This window comes from Rutidosis leptorrhynchoides, chromosome 4 (genome assembly GCF_046630445.1).
Source record: "Rutidosis leptorrhynchoides isolate AG116_Rl617_1_P2 chromosome 4, CSIRO_AGI_Rlap_v1, whole genome shotgun sequence".
Taxonomy (NCBI): Eukaryota; Viridiplantae; Streptophyta; class Magnoliopsida; order Asterales; family Asteraceae; genus Rutidosis; species Rutidosis leptorrhynchoides.
This window is the reverse complement of record NC_092336.1, coordinates 21,482,547-21,497,662: the sequence shown is the minus strand read 5'-3', so window position 1 is coordinate 21,497,662 and position 15,116 is coordinate 21,482,547. Positions and strand designations below refer to the sequence as shown.

General features: G+C 35.6%; 1 protein-coding gene across 1 annotated transcript; it reads right to left on the bottom strand.

The window, feature by feature from the left end:
* Positions 1–4,952: 4,952 nt before the first annotated feature.
* Positions 4,953–7,025, bottom strand: LOC139839719 (phospholipase A1-IIdelta-like). Its single transcript, XM_071829857.1, has 2 exons — positions 6,530–7,025; positions 4,953–5,722 (listed from the first exon to the last, which is right to left on the bottom strand). Exons 1-2 carry the CDS (start codon positions 7,023–7,025, stop codon positions 4,953–4,955), a joined length of 1,266 nt encoding a protein of 421 aa, XP_071685958.1.
* Positions 7,026–15,116: the final 8,091 nt, after the last annotated feature.

Genomic DNA, 15,116 nt, shown 5'->3' with positions numbered 1-15,116 from the left:
GGAGAGCGACAATAAAACATCGGTACAGGATAGAGGGGTGTCAGGGAGGGGCTTACGGTTTGGGGATGGAGATGGATTCGGGAACCAGCGGGTAGAACAGCTTCGGAACTCATCTTGCTAATGGACCAACTTGATGGCATCGTACTCGAACCTCACAAATCAGACGGGTGGAAGTGGGGTCTGGACAACAATGGGGAGTATTCGGTCAGCAGCTTGGTGGATATACTCGATGGGAAGGTCCTTGCATCGCATTTGGATTCGACGAAAACTCTCAGAAATCGCTTAGTGCCTAAAAAGATTGAGGTATTTATTTGGAGGGCAAGAATGGGTAGGTTACCGGTAAGGCTAGAATTAGATAAACGTGGTATAGATCTACATAGTACACGGTGCCCGGTGTGTGATGACGACTTAAAATCTATAGAGCATATTTTGTTCTCGTGTAAGTTTGCGAAAAATATTTGGGGCAAAGTTCTTAATTGGTGGGGTTATTCATCGGATAATTTCATCTATAGTGACATTTTCGAGGGCACATTTGGCACGTTGGCTTCCGATAACAAAAGATTTATTTGGCAAGCGTTATGTTGGTGCGTCTCTTACTCGCTCTGGAAATCAAGGAATTCAAAAGTTTTCAACAACAAGACGGATTCGGCATCGGGTTTGTTTAGTGAAATTCAAGTGATCTCGTTCGAATGGATCTCGCGAAGAAATAAAAATCATAAGTTAGATTGGCACGTATGGTTTAATAATCCTTTGTTGTGTTAGCATAATTGTGGTAGGATCTTTATTTTTTTGTTAGCTCTCATGTTGCGTTCTTAGCAACGGATGTTGATTTGTAATCGTGTTGTGTTTGTGGCTATTAATATATCATCTTGCTTTTCACAAAAAAAAAAAAAGATATTAGGGTTTAGATTTAGGGTTTAGATTTAGGATTTAGATTGAGTTTTTAACACGAACGGTTTAGAGTTTAGGGTTTAGGGTTTGGTGTTTTGGGTTTATTCCATAAACCCAAAACACCAAACCCTAAACCCTAAACCCTAAACCCTAAACCCTAAACTCTAAATCGGGCTAAATTTTACTTTCACAAAACATGAAAAAAAAACGTTAACATTCTTCACGAACAATATTATCTTGGATGTTATTTTTGTCGATCGTTTTTCCGCCCAAGTAATAACATTCATCACGAAGTGTCTTTTTTAAATGTTAATATTTTCGTGTGATCTTGATGCCTGAAAAAAAATTCCAAAAAAACGAAAAAAAAAAAAAATTGCTTACCTCCGCTTCCTCCCGATTGGTTACTTTCCCATTAGTCCTGCCCCTATATATATATATATATATATATATATATATATATATATATATATATATATATATATATATATATATATATATATATATATATATATATATTCACAGATTTTCAAAGCTTTTCGGGTAAAACTCGAAGAACTGGAGAGCAATGAAAGAGTCTCGGAATCCAAAATTTGGATATTGTGTAATCAGGGCCGGTCCTGAGAATTTATGTGCCCGGAGCGAAATGGAAAAAAGGCCCTTTAGGCCCGCGTTCATGTACGTTTTTGACGTGAATTGTCACTATGATTTCAAAACGTCGTGTAGGTAGTCCCGTCTCAAATCGATTGGATTAAACAAACCTATTAGATAACTAAGGAACAGATCTAAAATATAAATTATTTTAACACTCACTAAAAAAATCACAAACCCATTTGTAGTTAATAAATTTGAAGCAATTGGACGAACTCTTATTTCTAGATTTTTAGGTTCTTTCACTTCATTAAGTTGTGCCATTTACAGTTAATCAATTGTTTGTTTATGTATATATTATATTTTGAACAATTAAATTATTGATGTAAGCACCAAATATGAAGATGCAGAATTCACGTTATAGATATTCATTTATTAGATGGAATCTAAACTAGTGTAATTTATCCCACATCGGCGTTTTACAAGAAAATATATTGTGTAAAAATGAAAGCCATGGGTTATAAAGCAAAATGAAGAAATGCTGGGCCGGTTTATATTGTGCTTGATTTCACCTTGCACTTAAATGCTAGGCTTGGTAAATTTTGTGTGTAAGAATTAAAATTTTTGGGCCCCTAAAAATATTGGGCCCTGAGCAAATGTCCACTTTGCTCCCCATTGGGTCGGGCCTGTGTGTAATCCTGAAACTATTCCTGATGGTCAATCGTGTATTGAGTTTTCAGGTACCGTTGACCAAGTGACAACTGGTGAACGAATCGTCCTCGATAAAATTCTGCACATTTAGCGAATGTAGGTGGGATTAATTTTGGAGAGAATTTTTGGATGTTGAAAATTTGTGTGCGAAAATGTAAATGAGGTGTGATACAAAGAACCCTAATTTGAGTTCTGTTTTTGTAATAATCATATTCAAATTTCCAGGGTGTTTTTGAGATTATATATATATATATATATATATATATATATATATATATATATATATATATATATATATATATATATATATATATATATATATATTTGAGCCGCGATTTTTTGACATCAGTAGATCATTTATATCAACGACCCTCATCATCTGCACGTAACACACACGTTCGGGCGGAAACCCGAACCCGATCGACGGTACCCGAGAACACATCCATTCGGGCAGTGTTCCGGGTAAAGGTCCGTGAACGAATCCGGTAAAACCTCCCTATAGGGTCAATATATACCACCATTATTAGTGTTGGATTGGTTTAAAGAAAATTATTTCATCCTAAGGATCGAACGCATGACCTCTTTTTATCCCCTATCCCATGACTCAAAGGACATGGGGAACCGTTGGACTATGTCCGCAAATTCATATAACATATATATTATGTATACTTACATCTCTTGAAATGTATGCAGAAGTATTTTTGCCCGGTTTACTCAATAATTTTAATGCCACCAACTGTTGGAAACTACAAAAAGAAGATCCCCATGAACAAGGTGATAAATTATACTCGTAAACCGTTGTTTGTTATTTTGTTGTTCTATTATGTTCTTATCTGTTTTATGTTTACATATTGAGCTTCTGATGGAAGATAAAGTCAATCATATCATGTCAATTGAAACTTTATCTAGTACATGGATTGAGGTTAGTCATTTCATTTGCCCATCTTGATATATAAGGCTGCCAAAGTGGGCGGGGCGGGTCGGGTTGGGTTCGGATCAAAACGGCTCATATCTTTAAACGAGAGTGTATTAGAACAATATATAATTGTCTCTGTTCATACCTGCTTATTATAAATGTTGAATGTTCAGATCGAAAAAGGTGGTTCACATTCAGAAGGATTAGTCAACATATATGGACTCGCGTCACACGTTGCCAAGGCAGTGTCATTAATCAACTCAGAAGTTTATGAGGTGATATTCTTAGATTGATTATTTAACTTGTTCTAAAACTCAATAGATTAATTGGTTGGCACAAAATCTAATAAAAGATGTTACAACATTTCTGTTACTGCCTTGGTAAACTATTGATACAGAAAACAATACGGAGGAACAGTTTATCGAACTTCATTTGTGATGAGAAAGAGAAGCAGAAGCTGCTAGTTAAAGGAGCATTATGATGTTTAAAGAAAAGATGATGCTCTTATGTTAGTGATGAATCTGTTTTTGTGTCATGAATTTGAGTTATGATGAAAAATATGACTCAAACCTCTTATTGTAAAGTAATTTTTTTTTTTTTTTTTTTTTTTTAATACAATCTATGAAAGTCAATCTGCAAAGCAGTGATATAGGTAGTTACTTCTGTTAGACATAATAGTTAGGCCCAAGTCCAATATTTGGGTTCGGGTCCATTAGGGTTTAGATGTTTAAGTTTTGTTATACTCTATAAATACTATTTACTGTTAGGAATTGTAGGACCCAACGTGACAAGTGATTGATCATAATCACTAAACCCACGAATGACAAACGATTAATATAAAGCATGAAACGATAAAGATAAATGACACGGAATTTAACGTGGTTATATAACAACTCCAAAACACGGAGAAGGGTTTACTCTACGGGCCAGAGATTTTTCACTATATTTTTCGTGCACACAATTACAATGAGGCTAGGGGTCTATTTATAATGCAAAACGAAATAAGGAAACAATTTGCTGGCCAAGCCAGTCTTCGCGACCTAGAAACTTCCCTCGCAATCGTGAGATTCTTCCAGACAGCTTCTTGGAACTTTCCTTCTCGCGTCTTGACCTTCAAATTAAAGCGTCTTGACCTTCAAACTAAAGGACTTTCCATAAACTAGATACTTGCTCCACAAGTTAAACTTGATTCCCAAGACATCCGATTTCTTTCCTTTTGTTTAATGTTTCCATATCTAAATATCTACTATTATCAAAAATATTTACTGGGTTCAATTATTTAACATGGTATCAGAGAGCGGGTCTGATCCCGAGACTTAGTTGGCCGAAAGCGTGTTAGACATATTAGTTAGACCCAAGTTCAAGCTTTCAAGATTTCGCTGCTCGAATAGTGGAGAGTGTTAAACATATTAGTTATTAGTTAGGCCCAAGTTCAATATGTGGGCTTGGGTCCATTAGGGTTTAGATGTTTAAAGTTTCTTACATATTGAACTTGGGCCTAACTAATATGTCTAACAACTTCATCCATTTAATTAAAACGTGGACTCGAATTAGATTTGATAAGTAAGCAAGTTATTAGGCAAATATTAAACACTAAAACTTGAATTAGTACAAAAATATTATACATAAACATACAACAAAACACACTTACAACCCTATATGATAGTGCTTACTGGGTTGGGTTGACACTTGAACCGAACAGTAAACACACAAACAAATTGACCTCTTATAAGAAGTTCACTTATTTTAAGGAAACACACAAACGAATTGAACTTTTATATCAAGTTCACTTATTTCACACACACAACATAAGAGACGTAAATCATATAACTCATGGATAATAAAACTAGTAAACCGGAAGATCGTGATCTTTAGGATCCAATGGTGATAAAACCCAATCACCATCATCACTAAGCACCATTCCTTTATTCGTTACAGCCCACCAATTCGCTGGTAATTTATACTCTTCTTTCAAAAAATCATTTGACAAATTAACCAACCCTAAACTTCTCTTCATTAAACTCCAATCAAACTCACCTTCTTTCCCATTCCAACCACTCAAAGTATGCAATACACATTGCAAATTATGAAAAACCATTGGATGTAACATACCATCTATTGGATTTTCCTCTTTCAAGTAAGGTGATTTATTGCTATCGATCCATAATTCAACACCAACATCAACATACACAAGTAATTCACTTGGTAGGATCACCCATATGTGTTCTTCAACCCATTTCACTATCTTACTTGGCCAAAATGGGATTACATCACGATCATTCTTAACCCTAAGTACCTTAAGGTTCCGAAGTTTTTCAATTTCATCTTTGAATGATTGATTTCTGACTTGTGGACATTCAAAAATGAAAGCTGATACGTTTATATCAGGTGTCACAATGTTTATGGCGATGTCAAAAGCCGATAAAGTTGCTAAACATGCACCAAGACTGTGTCCTGTGCATGTTATGCTTACTTTTTCATCTTTGTACTTTTCAAGTAGTTTCTTGATGTTTTCTGTGAGTTGTGTGCGTGCACTTGATTTGACGAGTTCAGAGTTTGGGTCATTAGTGGTGTAAATTGTAAGCCATCCTCCCATGACTTGTGGTGTATTAGCCCCTGCATCCAATCAAAGTATTAGAGCCCAAAACTATGTACTTAAAAGGGGTTGAAATAATATTATTGTACTAAATTTACATTATTTTACTGAAACAGGCTATCGATATTCAAAACTATAGGGTGCGTTTAATAAAACTGAATGGTTAAGCGACGAATGGTTCATAATCTGAATGATTTAAATGTTCTAAATGAGTTTGGATCTGAATGATGATAAGCTGTTTGATAATCATTTTGAATGACCAATGTTAATGATGCAAAATTACCTTATTAACCATTATATTAATAATAACTAGAATATAGTTGTTTAATAAGTGTTCTTGATATAATTTAAAGAGAATATTGATAAAATTTATGTGCTTAGTGGTTAAAAGACTATCTCAGTTATGATGGTTCAACACTGAATATATGAACCATTTAGCATCATCTAGTCGTTTAGGTGTCAGAAACAAATGCATTGAATACTGAATGGTACAGCATTCAGTGGCGGAACTTGAGTCTGACTACACTAAAGAGGGGGTGAAACTAGTGACAGGGGGTAAACACTAAAAAAACCTTATTTTTTTGTCAAAAAAAAAAAAAGTTTGGTGTAAAATTTTTTATTCCGTTAAAATCCAGATGGGACGGATAACCCCTTGGGTAACAATAAGATCTGCCACTGACAACATTGGGCGTTGAACCATTCCATTAAAAGATAAACAAAGACACTCTAAGTTTAATCAAAACTTTTGAATTATTCAACACTAAATCATTATGTTTTATCAAACTTGTAAAGATGTATTGATTAGAAACTTTGGAGGGTTAATCCACCTGTTACGTCGACACCAGGGAGGAGTGGCTCGGCTGATACTGGCATTGCACCAAAGACGTCTTGATTCCACTCGTAAGTTCTAGCGGTCCCACGCCACACCATGCATATTTCACGACGACCAATTGACTTACTATAATCGTCATTAGACACAGCTATATACCCCATCCAGTTTGTCTCAAATTCGCTACCATCACGTGACATACCAGGAGAAAGCAGAGACAGAACAGCGTCCCCAGGAGAAGTGGCGTAGATAAAGTAAGCAACTTGGTATTTAGAATCAGCGGATGGGAGCATTGCTTTTTTGAAAAACACAGTTTTGCCATAGTAACTGTAGCCTTGGTACTTAGACCCTTCGTCGTTATTGAATACTCTTTTAGTGGCTGATAAAAGATCACCATAGCCGACAAGTAGAGTACGTAGCTCGAGGTCTAATGGGTCAAGAAGGCCAGCCCAATTGGTGCTTCCATGGAGTTCATCGTATGATTTTGATCCCATTGATAGAGGATATTATTTTTTTGGGCTAAAATTGGTAATGGTTTTTGCCTATGTGTTTTTTTTGGGTTAACTTGTGTGTTATATTCTGTATGATGAGTACCATTTTATAGCAGGGTTGGAAATTTCGATTGATTGTATAATATTAAAAACTTGATTGATTGGTAACGGATGAAGCCAAAGAATGTAACTTGCACCAAAGAAAAAATAAGAAAAATGCGCCAAAATAAATTGGTTACACATCCACATATTTGCCTTCTTTATTTATTTTGGAGTACATAAAAACCATTATAGAGGTTGGCTTCTATAGATATTGTTGAATATTAAACTTGGACGGTAGAGTTGATCTGGTCAATTAACACATTTATTTTGAGGCCATACTATTCAAATGAAGGCTTTCATCTTCATACTGACCAACCCCCAATTTTTAGTACTATAAATAGAGCTCTAACTTATGCTCATTTCATCATCCCAAAAACACATTCTCCATTGTATACTAAAAGAGTTAAATAGAGAGTTAGTGAGTATTAATCTCCTAATTACAAGAGATATAAAGATTAGTGCTTATCCTTGTAATTAGAGAAAAGTGTAATTCCTATTATTCTTATTAGTGAAACGTTTCTTTCCTTGCCCGTGGTTTTTACCCTATTGGGGTTTTCCACGTTAAATCTCGGTGTCTTTTTATTGTCGTTATTTCATTTATTACTAGCGGTTTGCTATAATTCGGTGTTGATTTTCTCAACAAGTGGTATCAAGAGCTAAGGTCTAATATCTAGTGTGTTTATCGTATGCTCTGTGGTTGCCACGGGAGTGGATCGTCCACATCATAAAATAAGTAAGATTATTTTCACTCGATAAGATAAAATTTCCGTGGGTACTATTTCTCGAAAAATAGTATCGTCGAAAAGAAGATTGTAATTATAGCAATGTCTACGAAATTTGAAATTGAAAAGTTCAACGGGTGTAACTTCTCGTTATGGAAACTAAAGATGAAAGCTATCCTGAGAAAGGATAAGTGTTTGGCGGCCATCAGTGGACGTTCCGCCGAAGTCACTGATGAAAAATGGGAAGAGATGGACGGCCAGGCTATCGCAAATCTTCATCTGGCACTAGCAGATGGCGTTTTGTCTAGCATTGAAGAAAAGAAGACGGCGAAAGAGATTTGGGATCACCTCGTAAAATTGTACGAGACCAAATCACTCCACAACAAGATATTCCTTAAGAGGAAACTTTATGCGCTACGCATGAATGAATCTACTTCAGTTAATGAGCACATTAATTCTTTGAATACTCTATTTTCTCAACTCGCTTCATTAAGTTGCAATATAGAGCCAAAAGAATGTGCTGAACTTTTACTTCAGAGTCTACCTGGCTCGTATCATCAACTCATTATTAACTTAACCAATAATGTTCTCTCGGAGTATCTAGTCTATGATGAAGTTGCTGCTGCTATTCTAGAAGAAGAAAATCGGCGCAATAATAAGGAGGACAAACAGGCCGGTTCACGACAAGTGGAGGCCTTGGTGGTGTCAGGAGGGAGATCAACGGAACGTGGCCCAAGTGGGAGTCACAATCATGGTAAACCGAAGTCTAAAAAGAAGAAGACATATACATGCTACAATTGTGGCAAGAAAGGTCACCTGAAGAAGGATTGTCGGAGTTTAAATAACTCAAATCCTCAAGGAAATATTGCAAGCACTTCAGATGATGGGACTGCTTTGGTTAGTGAGGCAGAGGTAGTAAATGAAGACAGAAAGACATTTGTTGATGTCTGGTTATTTGACTCGGGAGCTACTTTTCACATGACCCCTAGAAGAGAATGGTTCAAACAATATGAACATATCTCAGGAGGATCTGTATATAGTTGCAATGATCATGAACTAAAGATCATTGGAATTGGAGATATCATTCTGAAGATGCACGATGGTACAGTTCGTACTATTCAATGTGTACGACACGTGGAGGGTTTGAAGAACTTATTGTCTTTAGGACAATTGGATGATCTTGGTTGTAAGATGGTGATACATGAGAAGATCATGATAATCAAGAAAGGCGTGGTTGCACTTATGAAAGGAGAAAAAGTGGGTACTAATTTATACATTCTGAAAGGCGAGACGGTACATGAATCGGAAGCATCTGTTGCTTCGAATAGTTCAAGTGATAAAGTTGCTATGACATGGCATCAAAAGCTTGGACACATGTCTGAACAAGGTATGAAGATTCTTGTTGAAAGAAATCTTATTCCTGGTCTTACAAAGGTATCACTACCTTTCTGTGAGCATTGTGTAATCAGCAAGCAACATCGCCTGAAGTTTAACACATCAAATTCTAGAAGAAAATTGATTCTAGAATTGGTTCACTCTGATGTGTGGCAAGCACCAGTTCAATCCCTAGGAGGATATATATATATATATATATATATATATATATATATATATATATATATATATATATATATATATATATATATATATATATATATATATATGCAAAGTATTTTGTATAATTTATTGATGATTACACTAGGAGATGTTGGGTGTACCCAATCAAGAGGAAGGCGGATGTGTTTGAAGTTTTCAAAGTTTACAAAGCGCGGGTTGAACTTGAATCTGGTAAAAAGATCAAGTGTTTGAGGACAGATAATGGAGGAGAATACACTGGTGATGAATTTGATAAGTTTTGCAAACAAGAAGGTATCAAAAGGCAGTTCACAACAGCATACACTCCCCAACAAAACGGAGTGGCAGAGTGGATGAACAGAACATTGTTAGATAGAACAAGGGCGATGTTGGCAACTGCAAGCTTGGGAAAATCATTCTGGGCAGAAGCAGTAAGTACTGCCTGTTACGTGATAAATCGGTCAACATCAACTGCAATTGAGTTGAAATCGCCGATGGAAATGTGGACTGGAAAACCAGTTAATTATTCTGATCTTCATGTATTTGGAAGTCATGTGTACGCAATGTACAATTTTCAAGAAATGACAAAGTTGGATCCGAAGTCCAGAAAGTGTTTGTTCTTGGGGTATGCTGATGGAGTTAAGGGGTACCGCTTGTGGGACCCCACTGCCCACAAAGTAGTCATCAGCAGAGATGTTGTCTTTATGAAAGACAAAGATCTTGAAGATGTTAGCACTTCAAAAGAAACTACACCGATACAGGTTGAAAATGAATTTTATAAAGATTCTTCTGAAACAATACCAGAGCATGAGAAAAATCAAGTAATCGTTGATGAAGCTCCAGCGACTCGTATTTCTAATCGGAAAAGGAAACGTCCAGGGTGGCACTCGGATTATATTATGGAAAGCAATATTGCATATTGTCTTCTAACAGAGGAAGGAGAACCAACAACTCTTCGCGAGACACTGAATCATTCAGATGCATCTCAGTGGATGACAGATATGCAGGAAGAAATTGAAGCTCTTCATAAAAATCAAACATGGGAACTTGTGCCATTACCGAAAGGTAGAAAACCTATTGGAAATAAATGGGTGTATAAGATCAAGCGAAATGGCGATAATCAAGTGGAGCGGTATCGTGCAAGACTGGTAGTTAAAGGATATGCTCAGAAAGAAGGTAAAGACTTTAATGAAATATTTTCTCCTGTGGTTCGACTTACAACAATTCGAGTAGTTCTAGCGATGTGTGCTACATTTAATTTGCATCTAGATCAGCTAGATGTGAAAACTGCATTTCTTCATGGAAATCTTGAAGAAGAAATTTATATGCTTCAACCAGAAGGTTTTGAACTACAAGGAAAAAAGAACTTGGTGTGCAGGTTAAAGAAATCTCTGTATGGTCTCAAACAGGCACCGAGGTGTTGGTACAAGAGATTTGATTCTTTCATAATGAGCCTTGAATATAACAGACTTTATGCAGACCCTTATGCATATTTCAAGAGGTTTGGGGACAATGATTTTGTCATTTTGCTGTTATATGTAGACGACATGTTGGTTGCAGGCTCCAACAAAGATCGTATTAATAAGTTGAAGGTTCAATTGGCTAAGGAGTTTGAAATGAAAGACTTGAGTGCCGCAAACAAGATTCTAGGGATGCAAATTCACTGAGACAGAGATAATAGGAAGATTTGGCTTTCTCAAAAGAATTATTTGAGGAAAATCTTGGAGCGTTTCAATATGCAAGATAGTAAGCCAATCTCAACCCCACTTCCTACTAATCTCAAGTTATCCTCCGTTATGTGCCCTAGTAGTGAATATGAGAGGAAGGAGATGTCTCGCGTACCGTATGCATCAGCAGTGGGAAGTTTAATATTCGCAATGATATGTACAAGACCAGACATTGCACATGCAGTGGGAGTAGTTAGTCGGTTCATGGCGAATCCTGGTAAAGAGCATTGAAATGCGGTAAAGAGGATACTTAGATACATCAAGGGAACCTTAGATGTTGCATTATGTTATGGGGAACCAGAATTTATTGTCAAAGGGTATGTTGATTCAGATTATGCAGGTGATATCGATAAAAGTGAATCTACCACTGCATATGTTTTCACACTTTGTGGTGGAATAGTAAGCTGAGGTTTTAAAACTGCAGTCAGTTGTGGCAACGTCAACAACTGAGGCAGAATATGTAGCAGCTACTCAAGCTACTAAAGAGGCAGTATGGTTGAAGATGTTGTTGGAGGAACTCGGGCACAAACAAGAGAATATCACTTTATTTTGTGACAACCAGAGTGCCTTGCATCTTGTAAGGAATCCGGCATTTCATTCAAAGACAAAGCATATACGAGTTCAATATCACTTCATTCGTGAGAAAGTGGAAGAAGAAACCGTGGATGTGCAGAAAATTCATACTGACGACAATGTGGCCGATTTTCTAACAAAGTCAATCAACCGTGACAAGTTTATTTGGTGTCGTTCCTCATGTGGCCTAGCAGAAACGTAAGCAACATCATTGGTAATGAAGGATTATCGCGTGAAGATTGATTGAGCTTCAATAGAATCTTCAAGTGGCAGATTGTTGAATATTAAACTTGGACGGTAGAGTTGATGTGGTCAATTAACACATTTATTTTGTAGCCATACTATTCAAATGAAGGCTTTCATCTTCATACTGACCAACCCCCAATTTTTAGTAGTATAAATAGAGCTCTAACTTATGCTCATTTCATCATCCCAAAAACACATTCTCCATTGCATACTAAAAGAGTTAAATATAGAGTTAGTGAGTATTAATCTCCTAATTACAAGAGATATAAAGATTAGTGCTTATCCTTGTAATTAGAGAAAAGTGTAATTCCTATTATTCTTATTAGTGAAACATTTCTTTCCTTGCCCGTGGTTTTTACCCTATTGGGGTTTTCCACGTTAAATCTCGGTGTGTCTTTATTGTCGCTATTTCATTTATTACTAGCGGTTTGCTATAATTCGGTGTCGCTTTTCTCAACAGATATTGGTTTGTATATAACATCTTTCTTTAAATTTATATAATTTTTTTGTAGAATCATAATTGTAATATGAACAAAAAATACCCCTTAAATGCAAAGTAGCTCTCTATAGATTCTCTCCAGTAACTTCCCCAATCCATCTATTGGAGGTAATTAACCTTAATTAGAATTGTGCTTGGACGTATCAATATTTATTAATTGTTTTTTTTTTAAAGTTCGAAAACAGTCCTTAAAACTTTGGAAGAAATTCACTCGACATTTTTCAGAGTGGCATCGGTGAATATAGAAAAGTGTCTAGGTTAAAATGAAAAAATAGTTTGACTTCTTTCTATAAAGGTGGATTAGTTATAATTATTGATAGTCTAAATCAAGATTTCAAGTTTTTAACCCCGCCTTGCTTCAACAATGAAGATGAAGGTTGGTACTCAACAAGACTCGTTATAGACTGTCATTACTCCAATCAATGGTTATGATTCTATTTTCGACATACAAGGTAGCAGGGATCAGGATTTCGTTCCATTATTGCTTTGTATATTAAACTTCATGTTCATGTCCAACTACTTTGTGATAGAATATAATCCAGATTTATTTTATTTACTTAGTTTATTATCCGTTGAAAGAGTCAAGTCAGTTAAGTTGTGATTCCATTTTCTTTTTTTTCGAAAAACAACAAATTATATTAATAAATCAATCACAATGTACATCTCGAGGGTTTTATGTTAACTAAACAAGCCGTTAAGCCAACACACATCTAAGCACACGAAATTTACATAACAAAAGATTGAGGATTGTGTAGCCAAGTATGCCAATCAAGATGAAGTGACTTGCTTCTTTTCCCAATCCACTCGAAAGCCTTGAGTTGAATCTCACATAATGCTATCGGGGTTGTCCAACCTTTTTTATTAAAGACCACTTGGTTCCGGTTCCACCATATGAGATAACAACACGACCAAAGAACCGCTTGCCAAATCTTGAAACCTAAATCCGACATATTCCCGATTGTAGAGCCTTGAAGGATCTAACATAAACTAGCTGACGAAAACACACTAAATCCCCACCATTTGAATACCTTTTCCCAAATATCGAAGACAAAAGAGCAAGCCATGGTCAGCTGATTCCACCCCATCGTCACAAAGAGGGCAACAGACTGAGTGAAGATCAATCCCACTCTTTTCCAGCTCAATCAAAGTTGGGATACATTTTTTCCTCGACCTCCATATGAAGAGCTCACTAACTTAATGATTTAAAACTTGGAAACACGAAGAACACCGTAAAATCGGACATACGCGGTCGTAGTGAAACCGGGGGCTGTTTTGGGTTAGATAATTAAAAACTATGATAAACTTTGATTTAAAAGTTGTTCTTCTGGGAAAATGATTTTTCTTATGAACATGAAACTATATCCAAAAATCATGGTTAAACTCAAAGTGGAAGTATGTTTTTCAAAATGGTCATCAAGACGTCGTTCTTTCGACTGAAATGACTACCTCTTACAAAATTGACTTGTAACCTGTATTTCCGACTATAAACTTATACTTTTTCTGTTTAGTTTCATAAATTTAAGTTCATTATGAAACCATAGCAACTTGAATCACTCAAAACGGATTTAAAACGAAGAAGTTATGGGTAAAACAAAATTGGATAATTTTTCTTGTTGTAGCTACGTGAAATTTGTAACAAATCTATACTAACCATAACTTAACTAACTTATATTGTATTATACATGTACTCTAACATATTATGTAACCTTGATAGACCATAGACACGTATGCAATGTTTTGACATATCATATTGACGTCATCTATATATATTATTTGGAACAACCATAGATACTCTATATGCGGTAATGATCGAGTTAGCTATACAGGGTTGAGGTTGATTCCAAAATAATATATATACTTTGAGTTGTGATCGAGTCTGAGACTTGTATGCACTGGGTCGTGGATTGATTCGAGATAATATATATTGATTTATTTCTGTACTACTAACTGTGGATAATTATTTGTGGATTACAAACGTTGGACTATCAATTTAACAAACCTAAATCGTTAAAACATAATAAAATATGGTATAATTATATTTCGATCATACTTTGATATATATATATACATATTTGTTATAGGTTCGTGTATCGACCAGTGGCCAAGTGTTATTTTTCGACGAAGTGATAACCTGTGAAAGTGAGTTATAGTCCCATTTTTACTATCTAATATTTTGGGATGAGAATACATGCAGTTTTGTAAATGTTTTACAAAATAGACACAAGTACTTGAAATTACATTCTATGTTGGATTATGAATACCGAATATCACCCTTTTAACTTGGTAACCTAAGAATTAGGGAACAGACACCTTAATTGACGCGAATCCCAAAATATTTGACTCATCCCAAATGCAGTCTTTGAATTAGTGTGTCTTATAGAGGTCAAACCTCGCAACGAAATCAATTAATATGAAACGTTTATAATCGATATGAACGGGACATTTTAGTTGGTATCCGAGCGTTGGTCTTAGAGAACCAGAAATTTGAATTAGTGTGTCTTATCGAGTTTGTTAGGATGCATTAGTGAGTCTGGACTTCGACCGTGTTTTCTTTAAAAACGATTGCTTAACACTTTTTGTTGGAAACTACAAATTGTTAACATGTAAATATTATGTGATATATTAATCTCTTAACGTGTTTGATATTGTG